We start from the raw sequence: 19,961 nt of genomic DNA on the forward strand, positions 1-19,961 counted from the left end.
AAGCAAAAAAAAAAAAAAAAAAGGAAACAAAACAAAAACAACAGCAGCACAGTGTCTGGAGTCCTCAGAAGGCAACCTAGGGGAGGCTGAGGCAGGCCGCCCATTCAATTCATTGCCAGACACATCTCGGACGCACAGAGAGAGGAGGACAGACATCACGCTCTGGCAGCGGAGACCAACGGGGCTCCACCCAGAGCCGTTTCTGTTCCCCTTGACCACGGGGGGGAAAAAAAGGAACCTCGGTTATAAATGCTTTATTAAAAATAATAGTAAGAGCAAGTCATCTAAGTACAAAAGCAGTTATAGGTCATTTATATTACACAGAATTATTTCTCGTTTCTAGCGCTGTTGTTTACCTCAAGGTTGTTAACTGAATTTCCAGTGAATAAGGTTAAATGGCTAGCATTATAAGGAATGGTAAATAGATAGCACCATTTCATATATCTGGTATTTGATTTCATAGATATACCGGGGTTGCGTCTTTCTCATTGGTAATTTATCTACACGGCAAGGCGAAAGTACATTTCAAGGTCATGAGCGACAGTTCCCCAGCGCTTTGGCTCAGTGCAGGTGACCTGCCAGAGCCCCCAAACCAGCCCTGCAGGGACGAAGAGGCCCGGAGGAGCACTGCCGAGCCAGGCTGGAATTGCACCTAAGTGATTTAGAAGCCCAAATTCCCAGCCGGGTGTGGTGGCAAGGCAATGGGACTTAGGCACGTAAGTCATTTAGGCACTTTTGACAATTCAACCCTCTGCTCCAGAAGCCCTCAAACTTTCTGGAAGTGTCTCCCATCATACCTGCACATGCACTTCGGTTAACAGGATCACAACACGTGGGAGGAGCGGGGGCCAACCCTCCAGCTGGCGTGAAGGGGCGTAACGCCAAGCTGTTCAGTGGAGCAGCACTGATTTACACCAATGTAAAATCAGTTAGAGCTGTTTTTTTTTTTTTTTTCTCTGATGGTTCACTTCGGGTTGGGGTTGGGAAGGAAGGTTCAGGTCAAAGCAGATTTTGCATGAGAGAAAATCACCGCGCTCTTGTTACACTGTTAGGAGTAATAGTTCCTTAGGCACTTTCTTTAGGCTTTAAAACATAGCATATGGTCAACAAAAGCAAACAATACTATGTACATATATGTAAAAAGTGTTATAAATAGGTTTTTTAAACCATAGATACTATATACATCTTCAATTAACAAGTAACCCTTTGCGTGTTTCCTTTTGGGGTTGGTTGGGTTTGGTTTGTTTTTGATGGGAGGGTTTATTCCTTTTCTGTGGGTTTTTTTTTTGGTTAATTTTCTTTTCCGTTTTCTCGTCTATTTTCCCCCGCCTCCGTCTCCTCCGTGGACATCATGAGTGCCCTTGTCTCGCCACATCGCCTCCCGCGGGATCACTCGCGCTTCCGTAAGATGACGTAGATGACGCCGCTGATGAGGGCCAGCGGGAAGGCCACCCAAGCCAGGATATAGGCAAAGCCGAAGGAGACATCAGCCGAGGCTTGCTGCCAGTCCGTGTGCCTCACTGTGAAGATGGCTGCGCCGCTCATCACGCAGAGCCCTGGCGGGGGAAAACGCACAGGCGAAGAGGTGAGCAACCGTGCGCGGAGAGCTGTTCCCTTGCTGCAGACCCCGAGCTGGCCTTGCCGGCCACACTAGAGAGGATAACACCCAACGCCACCAGCGAGAACCTGCGTTTTCTATTCCCTTCTCTTATTTTTCTCCTGCAGAACTCCTGTGGCACATTTTGGGGTGTGTTACACTGTGGTCTGGCTGCAGGTGATGGGGATATCACTACCTAGCTCACAGCAAGCAAAGCCAAGGGCCATGGAGCAAGCACAGGAGRAGCATCGCTTGGGCTAATCCATCCCCGGTGCAAACATCTTCAGTGTGCCCAGCCCTGGGCTGCTGCAGCTGAACCAGCCCTGCTCCTCTGGACTTACTGAAACCAGGCTGCAGTTTGAACTGCTCTGTCGGAGCTGTGGTGAGGAGCTGTCAGAGACGAGCTCTGTTTTTCTGAGGCATAGAAGTTTCTTTATCACCTGCCCAAGCAAGTGCAGCCTGGAGGCCAAGAACATCCTGTGGTTGCTCTGGCCTGGCAGGTCCAGCACCAGCGCATGCCTTTGCACTCCAACCCACCCCGACGCGCCACCCTTTTTCGGGACAGCAAGAAAAGCTGAACTGCATGCACCACTGCCGACCGGGGCTCAGGTCCTTTACTCCAGCTTCCACCTTTGCTAGCCACGGGCCAGCGCGGGACCCTGAGGTGTGTCCGGGCCAGGCCCAGCTGCATTTGCCAGCATTTTAGCTTTTTTGCAAAAGCAACCCATCAGCACTGGGGACCGCCTAGAGCTAACAAAGCCACCACTATTTCTCCCTGAAAACAAGGTTTTTCAGTCAATCCCAGAGATTCTATTATATAGTTGCTGGGCTGTTGTCAGAGCTGTGTTCCAAATCCCCTGCACAGACCTCAGGACCACCTACATTTACCAGTGATATTTGAGCTGTAATTCCACTTGACACTGCCCCTTTGTTCTGGGAAAGTGCAGAAGTGGGAATATGTTTCATTAACGTGCTGCTGATGCGGTTTCCATTCTCTAAGCACGAGAGCRAACTCCCACTGCCCCGGCCCATGCAAAGAAAGCAAAACAATTGTCTCCCAATGCTGGTGGGACAGAGAACAGGCTTGCAGCCATGCCAGAGTCACCTACAGACAGCAGAAAATACAGCAGCAATTGTCCACACGAGGAATTTGGCAAAATGGCAGCGATGGTAACGACCGTGTTTCTACAGCATCTGCACTGAGGACCACAGAATGACTGATTTGGGGGAGTATGCTCCAAATGGGATGCAGGGTAGGAAATCAAGGACAGCTGCATGCAGCTGCTTCCACTGATGCAAGCAATAATGGATCACAACTTCAAAGGTTGATTTTAACAGCACACTCTAGTCTTGCTTTGACAGAGGAACTGGCCTGGAGGGCCAGTTACCTGCAGGAACTGTACTACTCCCCACAGCTCCATGCACGGTGACACCTCAGCCAGCTGCCCCAGCCCTGCAGACGAGCTGTGCTGGGTGCTGCTCTGCATGCTCACAGTCAGCTCTCCAACCCAAGGCTTTGCAAAATGCTGTGGGACATGTGGAAAGCATGGCCCTTGGGCCTGAACCTCGCTTCTCCACCCTGCAGGTGGTCCCAGCTCCAGGATGAGCAAGACTGGAGAAAAGGGACAAAAATGATGCTGAGGCTGAAGTGATGAAAAAGATGGGTCAACGCTTAGAGGCCTGAACCATGTCTCTCCCATGCTGGTTTACAGCCACTGTCAGAAATTACTTTAGAAGAATATACCACGGGTGTCATGGGTTGACCAGGCAGGAGCAGCAAAGATGGAAGGGAGCTGTTGAGGGTGTTTTGGTGCCTCTATGATGGCTGAAATCCCATCAGGGAAAGTTCAGACAGACCTTCAGGGAGTGTTTTCAAGCAGAGTGGAGAAGGTGCTGGGGAGGGATCCAGCTCTGCCCCTGGACAACAGGCCAAACATAACCTCGTGCATCTTTTCTGCCCTTAATCCCCATTTTCCAGTTCCTCCATGACAGAGGCATGCAAAGAGCTTATGCATTGGGCTGCCTCATCAGAAAGCAAGAGTCACAGTGGAGATAACAGCTGCCCTTCCTCTGCTTGCTCTGCCATGGYTCTGCCACCCAACAGCACCCACAGGTCCTGCGCTTGGCACCTGCTGGCTCAGGCTCAGCAGTGCCACTAGTCAGGCTCCAAAACTGGAGGTTGGCTTTGCGGCTCTAGGCTTTGACAAGCTGAGTCCTGCTCCAGCCATGTTTTAAAGCAGTCTGGTCTTCATGGTTCAGTTTAAGATCTTTCTTCCCTTCCCCCTCATTTTTTTTTATTAACTCATGTGGTGATTTAAATACAGACACTAAGGCAGGGATCATCATTTAGAAAACTCCCTCCAAGTGAAATTAGTGGGGCAATATACCACTTTGGAGGGTATATGCCTTCACCCAGCAGTCTGGGGGCAGGGTGACACTGCTAACAGTAGCAGTGAGGATGATTCAAGCCTCCACACAGAGAGCACAAGTCCATGAAGACCCTTGGCCTCCGCTCTGGGCAGCTGAATACATGCCACCACATCTTCACCGTGACGCTGCCCGAGCCAGCTGGGAGGGATCTAATCTGGTTGCAGTCCATTTTCTCGTGCTCTGAGAATCAGGATCCACCAGCAGTCCCTTAGGAGAGAGTAGCCTCCTGCTCTCAGACCTTTTAGACAAGTTCTCACTCAGATAATTGCATTATTAATGCCCATTTCCTCTCCTTGCCTCCCTAGTTGTAACAGGTTTCTCGATATTTACCTTTCCAGAGATGGTGAACTGGTATTAACTCATCACCTGCTTTACGGCCAAGTATCCACACTTACAATAGATTTCATGCCATACTCACTAATAAAGTTTAGCTCTAAAGTTTTCCAGGGTTTATAATTTATAAACTGGCCAGTCGCTTAGAGGATGCTCAGGAACTTTCTCTAAAGCTCAGCGGATGAGTTTTTCCACAGGGAGCAGGACCAAGGGTGGTTTTGGATCAGCTTAACATATAAAGCTCTAGCTACTGACAGGTCTCTTCAGGCAGTTGTGTGTTAGGAAAAACTGAACTAGAACCTCTTCGCATTCAGTGTTTTGAAGCCTTAACACTTGAAAATCCTCTTCACTGGTTTCATACACAGAAACGAAAAATAAGCCAATGCTTTACAGCATCTATATTTGGAGAACCGCAACGTATTACTCGACTAGTGGCTTGTTTCCAGAGCTGAGTTCTTTAAGAGTTAAAAATAGTAGCTGACAGTTCAAAGACAGCTGGCTCACCCTGCACGCTAGAGTGGCTCTTAGCTGCTGTGGAAAGCACCAGGCCCCCTGACGGCAAGTTTATAAATAATCATCGGATCCTCTTTTGCCAAAAGCAGCGTCACTACTTCCCTCACCCCATCGTCAGCTGTGGAAACCTCGCCTAGCTCAGCGAAGGTGGGGTCCCAAAGACGGCGCAACAGCCTGAGCTGTCACCACTGCCACCGGGAGCCCAGGAAGGTGATTGCCCTTGGTCCAACGGCCCGAGGTCCCACGCAGCAGGAACGCTGTGAACAGCCCTGAGCACAGCTCCAGCGGGGTCTGCACCCAGCTAACAGTGCTGGTCCCACCTCGCTGAAACCTCCCCAGCTGGGGACGTGGTGGCCTCGCATCTTCTGTGGATGCAGCCCAGAAGAGCTCGGGGAACATGCAATGCACACGGACAGCTGGAAACCAGCCCTGGGCATCCAAGCGCTCAGCGAGACCCAGATTTTTCATACCTTTTCCCCATCAATCGAGTCATATAGGTGCCAGCTCGGCAGCCTTTCTATTCCCAGGAAAAGCCATCTCATCCTTGCCTTTTGCATAGCCCTATGTCAGCTGCAATTAAGTAATAACCAAACAGGACCTGCTTTGGTATTCAAGAGAGTGCTTGTTTTTGCTATTAGTCCTCCTCCTCCGCTTGAGAGCACTTTCCCTGCACCGCCTCGGAGTCAGCATCCATTTATCCATCACCACTTACCAGCAAGAATTTGGAAGATTCCAGTAACATAAAATCGTCCCCCCTTGGTGAGTGTAAACAGCTGGCAGAAGAACAGGAATAAGGACAAGATGCTGAAGATGATGGAGAGGATCATCATCGCCTGGACAGACTGCAGCCATTCTGGGGGAAAAAAAGAGAAAGACAGCACAGTCAGTGTGGGCACTGGGAATCATGTCCCCTAATCACGGAGGCCACACGCTTTCTCAGTGAGCATTTATAATACCAGGCCCGTAAGGAGATATCAGCCCCAATGCAAAGCCTGCAGAAATCAAGACAAAGTCTCTGGTTCCCTCCACCAGCTTCAGTTCAGGGCCTGGGAGTTCAGCTCTACCAAAAACATGTGCAACAAGCCATGAAGAAACATCGAGCCAGTCAAGCTCAGAGGTAAAATAAATACGCTGCTAGTATAAACACCGTTTGCCCTTACGGACTCAAACCTTTTGGAAAGAGTCTTCACCAGCTGCCAAACTTAGCTGCAACACAGAGCAGACTAGTTCAACCAGCCCCTGCATGAGTCACTGCCCAGCTATTTCCAGGCCTCCTGGGTGTAACTCCCCCGCATTAAAAAAAAAAAAAAACATAAATAAACAAGCGAAATGCCAGTGCATCGCATGAACTGCTGCAGTTCAAGAGAAAGAGGCAGTGCCTCGCACCACTAGCGTGGGATCATGCTAGCAAATACTGTCACGTTTCTTTATGAAGTTTGAGATATTCTCAGCACTCCTGTGTCTCTCTAAAGGTCTTTAAGGATACCATATTGAATAATCTACCATGAAAATCAGGCAGGAATAACCATTACGCTCTGGAGAGGTAAACTGAGGCACAGACCATGCAAGGAGAGGCAGGGATGCATGCTTTGGGCTGGGTCCTCAGGCAGGGGAAAACCCTGTGGCACTGAAGCTTCCTGAATCCCAGTTGCACATTCCTGCCACAGTTTTACTCTCACCAACTATTTTCCCTGGGCTGCACTCCACAAGAAACAGCTTTCCACAGCAAATAGCATTTCTGTAAGGAGAATGCTGAAATGTAGCAAAACTACTTCCAAATAAAGCTCCGCTTCAGCTTAGCAGTCTTCAACCCACTGCGCAGCAAAAGAGGCCATTTGGGACTGCAACAGTCAGTGCCTGCAATCCCAATTCCCCCCCAAATCCTCACAAGCTGCACCAATGCAGGTGAGAGCAGAACCTGAATCAGAGATTTAGCTATAGCCTTCAACCAGAACAGCAGAGAGAATGCACGCCGGAGCTGTTCTAGAAGAGGCTCCACAAGAGAATAACAAATCCGTGCTTGCAGGGATCACCTTCTGCAATTCGGTAACGTCTGGTTTGTTTGACTTTGGACCATACACGAACCTGCGTGTTTGCATTATGCCTCCCTACGTTCATGCAACAGCACAAATTCAGGTCCTGCTCGCATAAGTGGATAGAAAACAGCCAGCACAGTCTCTGCTCATTGAAGACAGCTTTCTTCCTTCCCCTCTTTTCTCTGCTTCCCGCACCAAGCTCCTCCACGGCGCTAACATGCCCTGCTAAAGAGCTGCTGCATTTCACTCATTTCAATATCTCCGGGTACATGCCCATGCGCATCAGTTGTTGCCACTCCTTAGGAAGAGAGATCTACCACTATGATCCCTTCCAGTAAACGCCACTGTGGGCTTGCTGCATTTTTTACATTGACATGCACACAAAATGTTCCATAAGTTTTACCTATCTCATGTTGGCCGGGCAGGGAAACCCTCCTACCTCGAGCCATGCCTGACCCTTCCACTCTCTGGCCATGCTAAACCACCTGGAACACAGCAGGAAATGGAGAGGAGGCAGCTCGAGCGCTGCTAAAAAAATCAAGTCATGAAGCATTGATTTTCCTCCCTGATGCTCAGACCTTATGGGAAGGGTACGGTTAGAGGGTGTCCAGCACAGCCACTAAATTGTAAACTTCTTCTCTGTTCTAGCGTTGATTCAGGACCCAGGAAGCCAAATCTTTTGTGATTTCAAAGGCTGTAGGATCCGGCCGGGAGGGCTTGGAGCAAAACCCTTGCTGCTCGGAGGTGGATGCTCTAATTGTCAGCTATTTTAAGAGCGGGCTGTCTAGACGGAAAACTGAGCTGAGCCGGGCCTTTTAATTGCATCCGCCTCCCCATGCCTCTGTTTTGCTTTTGAATGCAAACGCTTTATCCGGCCTTTGCAAATTCCCGTTGCAGTAAAGAGCCATGTTGGAGGAATATAAAGGCAGCCACTGAGAGCAAGAGGAAAAGATTATGACTGGAGGGGTTTTGCCAGCCGACCAGGCTGACCCACCGCGGCCAGAGCGCTCCGGAACTGCGGAGGCTCACAAACAGGGCCATTAAGAGATAATACAGGAGACCAGAACTCCGGCTGTGCTTGCGGCCAGCTGTTTGCTGACATTTAGTGGTCTCCTTCGTATAACAAGAGCCACAATACCCATCTCATTTCATGGCTTCGAGACCTGCAGGTGCAAGCTGGTGCACTCCCAGCACATCCAACCCCAGCTGCCTGCAGACTTCAGCTGCACAAGGATAGCTAATTGCCTTTAATTCATTTGAAAGCTCTGCTATAAATGCAGAGAGTACTGCTACCTCTTCAGCCCCATATACTTATTATGTCTTTGGTATTAGCACTGAGTCCTACCTATAGGGTTTTTAAAAATAAAACAAGTTTCCCAGAGGGAGGTCCGGGCCCCAGGAATTGTGCTGTGGGCCTGCTGGCACTGTTTTTACTCTCAGACTGTTATTTGTGGTTTCCCCTGGGCAGTGAGTTGGTTATTCCACTTTTCTGCAGCATCTACTCAGCTCCCTGTTTGTAGCTTTGCTCTTCAGGAGGAGGAAGAATAGGAAACAGTGGAAAGGACAGATAAAACCCTATGCAATGCTCCCTAAGAGCATCTCCATCTGCAGCATTTTTAGAGCCCTTTCAGCCAGTCAGAAATTCAGGAGGAAGTTTTCAGAAAAGAAATGATAAAGTTTCCTTGAGCTCCGTAAGCTCCAACATGCTCAACACCACCGCTCACATCCTAACAGCAGGGAAAAGAGTGACACCAAGAACATCTCAAAGATGCCCGGGTTGGTGATGACCACATTTCACTGCCCTAAAGTGTAGCATGAAAGAAAAAAAGAAACCTAGAGCAGAAATCACAGCCACATCCCCAGGAGAGAGAGCAGCTAATCCAGCATCTCACAGCAAAACCCCAGCCCTGCTCACAGGGAGGTTTTATACTCCAATGAGGGCTGCAGCTGAGCAAGATTGATGGGATGGGGCAGGTAGGAAAGTGCCCTTGGCCAGGAGCAGAAGCCCTTAAAGAAAAGCATTGGCTCCCCAGGATTTAATCTGCTGCTCAGTCATTGACACCCTATCTTGTTTTTGACCCAGACAGAGGGAAACTCTAAAGTGCAAAGAGCCTGATTTGAGCAATCAGCTTCCGCTAATGCACTCTGTGTAAGATAGGACTAAATCAGTTTTATGTGATAAAAACACCCATGTGCTGTGACCTGCAGCTTATAATACCATTTTGCACATATATTGGTCCCTTTGCAAATAGTGTACAAGCTGTACCCTCAAAATCTGACCACTGCTAGGAAAGATAACATCCACTAAGGAGGTACTCATACAAATTATATGCTACAAAACTAATCATAAGGGAAATTCCTGGCAATGTGTGCAAGGCAAAACCACTCTTGCAATGCTACAAGCAAAAGAAGATCGGCAGGGTCAGGAAAAGCACATGCACTTAATAGCACAAAGTTACCAGCCTAGGTCTGCCAGGAAAAGACATGTTTTCCATGCAGAGTTTCTCCAAAGCAGACTCTCAGATTTCAAGGTCTGATCAAAAACCCGAACTGAGCCCAGCATCCTTCCTAGGCCACATGGGAATTGCAGGGGCTTGCAATGGTTTTAAAACTGTTTATTCAACCCCCTTAACTGAGTTGAAGAAGGGTAAATAGAAGATGAAGAAATACTAGCTCAGTTGCACCTTTCTGCAGCTGAACTTAAGACCTCTGCCCCTCGGCAGCTCGCTGTAGTGACACGGAGACTCATAGAAGCTCGGATACCCGCAGTGCTATTGCAGAGCAGTGCAGACACCCTCCTGCCACCAGGCACGTCCCCTCCACTCGAACCAAACCTCCACTTGCTGCTTTTAGGGGGAATAGCGTCATCCAGACCCAACCGGGCCGCTAAATTGCCTGCACAGTTTCCTAGGAAAAGGCCAGCTCCATGAAACAGTAACTTCCCTTCCGCTCGTTCCCAACCCCCCACCAGCGCAACTATGATTACAGAGGGTTAAGTCAAGTCTCGCCCCCAGGAAAAGCGGGTTTTATGCCCAACAGCTGTGTCTTTCCTCTTCTCCTATGCCCACGCCACAGGGTGTTGGATTGAGGCATTCCTGGGAAGCCTTGGGAAAAGGGGGATTTTAAAGAGCTCCCAAGGCTTTGCAAGGAACTAGGGATGAGAAGGTGGGAAGCCCCAAGGGCTGTGGCTGCTCGGGGAGGTGCCGAACGAAGAAGCTGCTGCAGCTCCTCCCCAGGAGGTGCCATCCACCGTGCAACGCATGTAGCCTCCTTTTGCAGCTGAAAGAGCACAAGTTGAGGAATATGAGGAGACTTCCCAATCCCTTCAGGAAGAGAAGAAACGCCGCAAAGCCCTCTGTTTTCCTCCTCTCTCTCCTCCCTCTTGCCTTGTCCTCCAAGCTACATCGAAGAAGTCCCCAAGTCCAAGAGACTCCAGAGCTGTGGGATTCAAAGGTAAACGGTTTTTGGAGTTGTCCCTTTCACATTGCTGTGGCCTCATATCTCTGCAGTTCAGCTGCAAGGCCACAGAAAGGGTCCCTTCAGCTGTCAAAGCTCATGTCCCAGGGACGCAGCTGCTGGCACTGACAAACCACTTTGCTCCTCTTCCAATAGCTTCATGATGCCCGAGCCAGCTTCTCTCCAAGACCTTCAAGGTGGAGCTGACCTCCCTTTGCAGGGCTTGTGCATGAGAGCAACCAGAGGGGTAAATAAATCATTTCAGTCTCTGCTCCTCCAATGAGTTTAGGTACCAACTGCCACTGATGTACTGGGAGGAAAGTCCAGCATCAGCATGTGTTAGCACCACCAGCTGTTTATGACTCATTTGAAACTGAGATAAATGCATCCATGAAGCAAAATTCACTGACGCAGTCCAGTTCCGAGGAAGCAGTACAGTAAGCCTTCAAACTACACTCGTCCTGCAAAACAACGGATGTAGCATGAACCTTACACTGGTCCTTTCCCTCCTCAGGGCTCACTGGACTGTGGCTGGATACCAGGTCCCTACCCTTGCCCAGGCGATGGACCATTTCCCTGCTCTTCCCTCCTGCATGAGCAACCCCTCTGCTTCCAAGGAACACCCGAAGTTGAAAGGAAGAGGGGAATCGAGCAATATTGTGATCAAAAATGGGGAAGCTGTGGCTGAGATCCTGCAAAGTCACACACACATAGGGTCACTTCAGGAAGGTGAGGCCACCTGGCAGCTCAGGAGGATGACTGCGAGGGTGCAGGTGGAGCAGCGGACACCTACGAGTCTAACCAAGTCTGAAAAATGTTATGTCAAGGATCTTCAAGCACTGCACTCTGCAGTGGACTCTGCCACCCAATTTTATGGGTTTTACAGTCATAATTTTCCCACATGTTGTATTCTCCCTCCCTTTTGCTCCTCTTCCGCCAGCCAAAATGCCCACCGCAGTGCAGGGAAGGCTGACTGACCCACTCCACGCACCGAAACGGCAACTGAATAGTTAGTGAGCAACCAAGAACAGGGAAAACAGCCTGGTTTCTAATCTCTCCCCATCACATGCTCTTTGTAACAAGAACCGGCAACAACAAAAAACTGTCTTTGAGCAGATGAAATCTCATATTGTAGGCAACACAGTCATGGTAGAAACTGTTCCGAAATACAAAACATTCTCCCGGGATATAAGACAGTTAATTTGCAACAACTAAACGCCAGGCCATAGCTGCCCACACGTTGGTGGAGGGGGTTCAGCACTGACCATGGTGGGCCAATGTTATCTGTCATTAATTTCAAAGTGGATACCCCAGAATCACAGACTCCTGAGATTACAATATGTCTCTTTTCTTCTCTATTGGAAAGCATGAAGACCCTGAAGGACCCAGAGGTGTCACCAAACCAACGTATCTTTACACGTGGTCCATAGACTGAATGGGACTAGCTAGTAGCTGCTACCTCAAATGTAAAGGCTATGCATTATTTACTGCAGGGTTTCCTTGTAACAAATGCAACATCCCTGAATACTGGTAACTTCTCGCTAGTTTGTAGCTACTCAACAGAAATAAAACCAAAGGCTGCAACCGTTCTCTGCCTGCAGACTCCACAAGACAACACAAAGTAAGGTCCGGAAGGTTACTTTTACATTCAATAAATAGCAGAAACCATTTTTAAATCTTTGAATAGAAGCTTCTGATTTGCAGAGAGGCCTGGACTATTGCTTCCACCTCACCCTTTGGCTCAGGAAAGTCTCCCCTTGCCAATGACAAACACATTCCCCAGGTCTTGAACCGTTTTTTCCAGACTCATCTATTCCAGTGGGCTGGAGTGAAATTTGCCCCTCCTTCTTTTCATTCAGATATTTTATACTCACTAACAATAATAGATACTGAGAAATAACTTTCCTTTGGGAACTGTTAATGAAGCCTTGCAACATCATTTTTGGCCACAAAGCGTAGCGCTCCAGGTCAGTCTACAACCAGCTCGCAGCCCACGTGCGAAAAGCTTTCCCTGGGTGGTGGGAAGGGGATGCTGTGAGAATGAGCTGGGACCCTGATGCCAAATCCTCCTCCTGGTGACACCTGCCTGTCCCAGCTTGGCTGTTACCTCCATCCAGATGGTCACTAGTAGGCAACACAAAGCAGCAGCGATACCAATTTTGGTGGGAGTGTGCTGATTCTCACCAGCCGAGATTTAGTCCCCCAGGACATGTTAATGGTCCAGGACCACAGGAAGTAGAAAAGCAACTCTCTTTCCCTAGACATTTCCTATATCATGTGACTGACTCCTAAATCACAGCGGAATAAACATGAACCCAGGTTCACTGCTGTCTCCAGGACAGCTATTTATTTACCCCACTACTGTGTCTTTTTTTTTCTCCCCTATTTGTCAGCATTATGTAGCAAAATAGGGAAAAAAAAAATCTTGATGCATCTACAGTTGGAACAAGTATTCATAACTTCCTTTTAGAAGTTTTAGGAATCAAAGCATTACTGGAAGAGAGTTTGAGAGAGTAAGGGTAGCAAAGGCACTTGAGAGAGCAAAAGCAATTAGTTCATATGTCTGTTACGCATTTTGAAGTGGAGAAAAAGCAGCACAACTCCTCGTGGGAACAGCTGATGGGTTTGAGCACAGGCGCCCATGTTGTGCAAGGGCTACAAATATTTCTTGCTTCCTCTGGTGCAAAGAAAACGCATTTCAAGCACCAGCACGACCCTGCCCAGGCAGCAGCGTGGCTTACATCCCATGCAGGATATCCATCGATCCAAGTTAGCCCATGTCACGTGAGCACACGTCCTGCTGGTGCTTAACCACAGGAGTGGATTTTCCCCTAAATGATGCCTTCTGCGGAAACACAGGATCGATGGAGAGGCTTGGCAGTGATCCGGGCTGGTTTCTCATGTTGATCCTGCTGCCAGCGTCTCTGGCTGGGGGGGGTTGAGCTGGTCCAAAGCCACTCCATGGCACCGAGGAGAGACAGAGCAACCCAGGGAGGGCTTGCAAAGAGGGTCTGAATAAGGGGGAGTCAGTCTGCAAAAATATCCAAGCAATCCCCGGCATGCGGAGGCACCGGTCCCATTAGAGCGAGGTCCATCACAGCCCCACCAGTGCGTCTGTGCTGTTCAGGGCAGATCTCCGCTCTGGGGGACCCACGCTGGCTTCGCTTGTGGTCGTCCCATGAGCAAATCAGTGAGCGCATCGTGCRACCTGCGGCACTTAATAATCATGTGGATGGGCGTTCTGCATGTTTCCCAAGGCTTGGGGCTTTTTTCTTCCCTCTTTAAAAAAACCGCCATGCTGCCTTTGAACAAACTGTCATGCAAAAGTCTCAGCGCAGTGATATGAGAAATGTTCAGAAGAAAACAGGAAAAATGTTTCATGAAGTTACAGAAGGATGTAGGGATCCAGAGATCCCCTCTGCTTCCCTGCATTTGACATTCCCATCAAAATCCAAGAAATGGCGGTAGGAAAACATCTTGATGACACAAAAGAAAAAAAATCAGTTTGGGGAGAAAAGGCCATTTTTTGAAGAAAAATACTGTTGTCTGGAAATTTTTTTATGGAATCTATATAAGATCATTTGAGTTACTCAGGTTAGACTATTTGCATCCATGACTTCAGTGGAATTACACAGCTGAGAGTCTGGCTCCCAGCCTCGTAAAAGCACAATTCTGGGATTCAGAGCCGAATTCTTGAGATAAGTCTTTTCCAGGAACGTCTGACAGCGCAAACGAAGCAAAGATTGCAACATTTTTTCCATAGTTCTCAGCCTCTTGAAAAATGTCATTAACCAGCAAGTAAACACAGAAATCAAAGCGAAAGGCAGGCAGTTGTAAAAGCCAAAAAAGTGGGCATCTCCCCCAACATGATGTTTCCTCCCTCCCTGCGCTCAGCTAGTGGCGAGGACCATTCGTCCCTCGCACGCACGGAGGGGTTTGAACCCTGCTGGACCATCTATAAGGTTGAGAGCATGGTCTCCAAATCCGCCACAGTTAAATGCTAGAGGCTGGAGCTGGCAGCAGGTTTCCAAGCAGGTTTAGCTTGCAGCCGGACATCCAAATAACGGCCATCTAAATAAAAAAGTCCCTGTGTGGCAGTCCAACAGATGAGGGGAGCGTCATCCAGCCTCGCCGTGCCAGCAGACCCGCAAACCGGCATCGCAGAGCAACACAGCTGCAGCCCCGACACTGCGGCAAAACTCCTGCCGGCGTTCGCAGTGTGAGACCAAGCCCTACCTGATTCCACATACTCTGAGCGCCGCAGGATACTGTGCTCAAACTTTAAAAAGGGATGGGGAAGCTCTCCACTGCAATGACCGCTACGATGGCCAGAGGAAAAACTGCCTCTACGTAAAGCCCAAGTTCTGCCAAATTCCTCAACGAGGCTCTCCTGCACTTACCCCAGAGCAGAACTTGGCACCCTGCTATTAACCGTTAAGTGCTGCCTTTGGCACAGGCACAGAGAGAAATTCTTAAGGCTTTCTACAACTCAGTGTAATATGCACAGCCTGCATTTTGAAAGCGATCTAAACGAGAACGGTTTGCGGTATCTTGTAGAAGAGCATTTATATTTTTGAAAGTAAGCATATTCTTAGCAAAGAGAGTAAGAGGAGAGGACAGTCTGAGACAGAGGACCAGCCTGAGCCTCGGAGGTAAGCCAGCCACAGCATCCTGGCCATGCCCTAAGCCCTGTGTCCCAGTTATCGCTCTGAAAAGCAGCCGATTGCAGCCTCAACAGGGAAGTGGGAGCAAGGGGCTCAGAGACAGGCACAAGGGAGAGAGGGGTGCAGTGATTTCCTGGTAAGGATGTCACATGATATTTTTAGTCTGTTTTTAGAAGCAGATTTGGGAAGTCTTGCATAAATATAGGAAATATTTTCTTATTTTGTGTTTCTACAGCACTGGTGAGGTGGGTATCCAGAAGCCAGGGTACCACTAGATAAACATGAGCTCCTCTCACAACCCTGCCATGGGGTGGATGGGGGCAGAGTCTTTCCTCCATGCAAAACCCCTTTCTGTGACACCAGAGCAGTGTCTGCACATAGATAAGTGTTGGCAGAGAGCACAGTGTGCCTCTATTCAAAGCACAGCCCAGGGTGGCACCTAACAAACCAAAGTCCACTGCTTGACCACATTTTTAGCTGGCCTATCTTGACTAAAGCCCTTTGAGTGATATAATTTCATCACTGAGAAGGATCCAAAGGGAACCCCCTCTTGGAGCAGCTTCTGGGAACAGGGTATGTGATCTAGTCCAGCATCACCCGGGAGGCCATTCGGAGGTGACAAGCAGCAACTTCAGAGTCACCCCAGGGTAAACTTCCCAACCACACCTGGGACACGCTCCTCTCAACACCGACAACTCCCCTATGTTCAGGATCCTGCAGACACCAAGGGAAAGTGGTGCAGGTTTGCAGAGCAATCAGCAGGACTTTGGGGAGGACTTTAGAGCCCTCAGCTCTGGGACTCCAGGGCAATCGCTGCCTTTTACCTGAAGCACAAAGTCAGCAGTTTTGGAATATGCATGAATGGATGTGAACCAGCCTGCCTACGCTGCAGATAGCAAGCACAAGCCAGCTGCTGGGGAAGGACATCAATCTGCTCAGCTGGAACAGAGGCCAGCAGCTTCGCAGCCGGCCTGGACACCACCAGGCGTCAGCAGAGGCCTGCAAAGGCGGCTTCACTCCTGCCGCAACCCGAGCTTGGGCCCGAGCAGGGAAACACACCACTGCTTTTAGTGGAGGTAAAATTAGAGGGAGAACAAACATCACCATTTACCTCCCCACACGGGGTATCTGCAAGTATTTTGTTCCCCGTAGGCTGGAGTTTAGAACGAACTGAATCTCCAAAACCCTCTGACAGTGGTGGAGGCTCCTGACACTGCTAAGACCCCTTGAAGGCATTTTGTGCTCGCCATAACTGTGTTCTTTTCCCCCGTGGCCGACATGCCCCCTTGCTGCACACCAAGACCACGGCCCTGCTAGTCTGCCCCACCACTCCTCCTGCGTGGGCCTTTGCACCACGCTGGTCCCTGATGAACCGAGCAAGCCTTCCCGCTACCTCCTTCACCTCATCGGCTGCCTCTGATATCAGGGAACCCCCCCCTTCACATTTGCTGAATTCCAGCCATTCCAGCAGGTCCATTCCTTAAAAAAGAGCAGAAGCTGAACGGTACTTTCTATGCAGACTCGTTACTGCTATTATTATTAAATGCCCTGAAAACTCTGGGTCACTGATTTGTAGTAGGAACTCCTCTCCTGCCAACCTTCAAAATCAGCGTGCGTGAAAAAACGCCCAGGGTGATATGAACCTCCACCCAGGGAAGAGCAGCTCCACCAACTTGTTTCAGATAACCATGAATGGAGCCAAGCGCAGAACAGCTCCTGGATCCTCCACCTGATACAAACCCCCGGAGGGTGAGAGCCGTGGCACAGCCTGCTCCAGCTCACGTTCCCACCAAAAGCACCACTACAGCCATGCTTCAGACAGACAACAAAGCCCAGAAAACGTCAGGGCTCTTCAACCACCTGCGACGTGCAGGTACCCCGGGGACCATTGCGGAGGGGGGGATGCAGCACTGTGCAGCACTCCGGTGGTTCGGCAGTGCTTGGCAGGCAAAGGGCTCAAGCCGCCAAGAGGAAGGGGAAAGCCGCGGTAGAGAAAGTGTATGAGTAATGCCCTTGGGAAGGGAAAATGAGCGGTGACGTAGCGCTCAGCAGGGCCTGAGTGCTGAGCATCACCATGTCCCACACGCGGTACTAGGCAGCAAACCACAGCGGGAGGGGAGTGCTCAAGACTTGGGCTGTCACAGCGGCCAAAAGCAGCGCAGCTTTCTAGATAGGGGACTGGGTATCCCCTGGGCATCCTCCAGGCATTGAGGGGCGTCTTGAAAACGCTGTCCCAACTCGAGCCAGGGCATCTCCTCTCAGGCTGAGTGCACTGAACATCTCACCCAGAGGAGATGCCCTGCACCTCAAGGCCAGCAAGTAAAACCGATGGGGGTTTGCTCCCGGCACCTGGCTGAGCACTGTCTTGCCCTCAGGGACTCCCAAGCAACGCAGAGTGATTTCCCCCAGTCCAACCAATGTGTCAGCACAGGGTCACCTGCACCAGTGACACCTGGGGTCGGCCCTGCAGCGACCAAGGGCTCATGTCCCCAGGGAGGCAGAGGCTGCGGTGAGGAGAAAGCAGAGGCTGGACCAGCTTCAGGTGGGCACCGGGAGGAGAATCACAAATAATCAGTGACCAACCCCAGCGACCGCCTCAAATGCCACTTGGTTTCACAAATCTGGGAAGGAAGAGCGAAGCAGCAGCGAGGTGGGAGCACTCACCGTTCGTGGACGACGTCAGGCAGTGGAAGACGCTACCGGTGGTGCAGTTCTGCCAGAGGTCCGCCGTGTGCCCGACGCCCACGAGCCATTGCTGCAAGAGAGACACAGCCCCGTGAGCCAGGGCGCGCCGGTGGGAGCCCCGCGCACTGCTGCCCGCTCCTGCCACGCATTCAGCTCCCTGCCCGCCCTGGATTTCCATAAAACAACACGGGGCCGGAGAGCCCGAGTGTGTATATGCATGAGAGTACTCCTATGGGTGTTCCCCAGCACAGGCCTTTTTTTTATAAAGGGGTTGGAGAGCAAATACTGATATTTGCCTTTAGCCGCTTTTGCCTCAACAGCTTCGAAACAGAAGCTCTTTATTCTCTTTAAACATCGGCCAAGCCTCACAGGGGAAACACGCTTCTCTCCCCCTCTACTGTCCTCTCTCAGTGGCTGGCTTGGCTATTTGAATGGTTCCACGTGATTTCTAATGACTTGAAAAATTTTGTAAAGGCTTCTACTGCTTATAAAAAAAAAAAAAAAGAAAAGATGAAGAAAACTAGTGAAGCAAGCCTGGAACTCACTAGCTCTGCAAAACTTTTGTGTTAAAACCAAGCCAAACTTCTTCCTAAGCAGGAGACATGTTAACTAAGTTCTTGCCTGAGAGCAGTGCTGGGAACCCTGTGCCCGTGCAGCATCCAGCCCTCAGGCTTCCCATGGCACCCAAAGCCTAGACAATCCACGGCAGCAGCCCATCTAGTTTAGGAGACATTCACAGCCCAAAGAAGCAGGTCTGGAGAGCAAAACAGTCGGTGCTGGGGACCCAGCGTCCACACTGGGCACATTTGAGGGGCCTTGCTCAGACTAGCTGTCCTCTGGTCCTGTGGCCTGATGCCCATTAGCAATTGGAGCTCATTTAGTAAATGGCAGCGCATCTTCCGGTTTAGCTTCATCCAAAAGGAATCTAGTTTGGGTGCTCCAAGACTGCTCCACAATGTGAACCAAAGCATGGTAAGGGGGGACGAGCAGGAGATTGGCTTCAGAAGTGCTCTGCTCCTCCGGACTAAAATGCTAATGTGGATGCACTCAGCATCCAGTGCTGCACACTAAGTTAACCACCAGTTACATGCTGAAAGCACAAATAAAGAGTTTTCTGTGCAAAATGCTCCAAAATCCCACTGTTAGTAAGAACAGCAATCGGAAAGGCAAAGTTTCCTGCTAAAAGCCAGGCTGAAAAATAAACCAAGAATAAAAATAATATCTTTTGATCTTTCCATGCCATCTCCCCCCTCAGCTGCTCCCCAGCTTGCTGGTACCTCGGTGATCACCTTGCCTGAGCACAAAGGAGGAAAGTTCATACTTACACTAACGATGGTGGAGACGAAGAGGAGAACCAGCACGGAGACGTGGAGCACGATGATCCCCAGCAGCAAAAGCAGCATCTTGGCGGTAGTCTTGGGCAGAGCTGAAGAGGGAAAGAGATGCTAAATGTCCTCGTGCGTGTGCGTATGTGAGCGTATTTCTGTGCCGGGGGTGTAAATCCCAGGCCGGAGGGCAGCAGGAGGCGCTGCGCCGACGGGCAGGGGCCGGCAGAGAGGCAGCCAGCGCGGTTAAATATACTCCTGCCGGAGCGGAACATCTGCCGTGCCAAACAGGCGTTTTTTCTGGGGAGGGGAGATGCGCGGGGCAGGCGGGAGCCGCCGCGGAGCAGCGCGCAGGGCGACCGGCTCCCGCGGCTGCCCCGGCGCCGCCGCAGCCCCGCGGCTCGGGCGCCGCCGCCCCTCTCCCCCGCGGAGCCCCGGTCCATCTCCTCGGGGGGTTCAACCGACTCCTCTTCCCCCGGGGGGGCTTCTCCCGGCGTCTCTCCTTGTATCCCCCCCGGGGGGGGCTCCCCCGGCCCCTCTTCCCGTGGGGGGGGGTCTTCCAAGCCCTCTCTCCCGGGGGGGCTTCCCTGAGCCATCTCCCCGAGGGAGGCTCCACCGCCCCCTCTCTCCAAGGGACCCCCCAGAGCGTGGTTCACTCGGACCCTCTCCCCGGCGACTCCTCCAGCCCCTCTCCCCTGGGGGGGGCGGGGGGGGTCTTCTGAGCCCTCTGCCCCGGCGGGGCTTCCCGGTCCATCTCTCTCCCCCGGCCCCTCTCCCCAGATACCCCCCGGGGGCTCCCCCGGCCTCTCTTCCCGGGGGGGGTCTTCCGAGCCCTCTCTCCCGGGGGGGCTTCCCCGGTCCATCACCCCGGGGGGAGGGTTTGATCGGCCCCTCTCCCCAGAGGAGCCCCGGAGGGTGCTTG

At 50.8% G+C, this 19,961-nt stretch overlaps 1 protein-coding gene across 1 annotated transcript in view; it reads right to left on the reverse strand.

The window, feature by feature from the left end:
- Window positions 1–239: 239 nt before the first annotated feature.
- PMP22 (peripheral myelin protein 22) overlaps window positions 240–19,961 on the reverse strand; it is a 29,995-nt gene continuing 10,273 nt past the window's right edge. The window contains exons 2-5 of the mRNA XM_026075742.1: window positions 19,040–19,140; window positions 17,694–17,784; window positions 5,586–5,726; window positions 240–1,556 (exon numbers count right to left, since the gene is read on the reverse strand). Of these exons, the coding sequence (XP_025931527.1) occupies window positions 1,390–1,556; window positions 5,586–5,726; window positions 17,694–17,784; window positions 19,040–19,117 (477 nt within the window). The 5' untranslated portion in view covers window positions 19,118–19,140 and the 3' untranslated portion in view covers window positions 240–1,389. The remainder of the gene's footprint in view (window positions 1,557–5,585; window positions 5,727–17,693; window positions 17,785–19,039; window positions 19,141–19,961) is intronic.

Source organism: Apteryx rowi, unplaced genomic scaffold (genome assembly GCF_003343035.1).
Source record: "Apteryx rowi isolate R43461 unplaced genomic scaffold, aptRow1 scaffold_41, whole genome shotgun sequence".
Taxonomy (NCBI): Eukaryota; Metazoa; Chordata; class Aves; order Apterygiformes; family Apterygidae; genus Apteryx; species Apteryx rowi.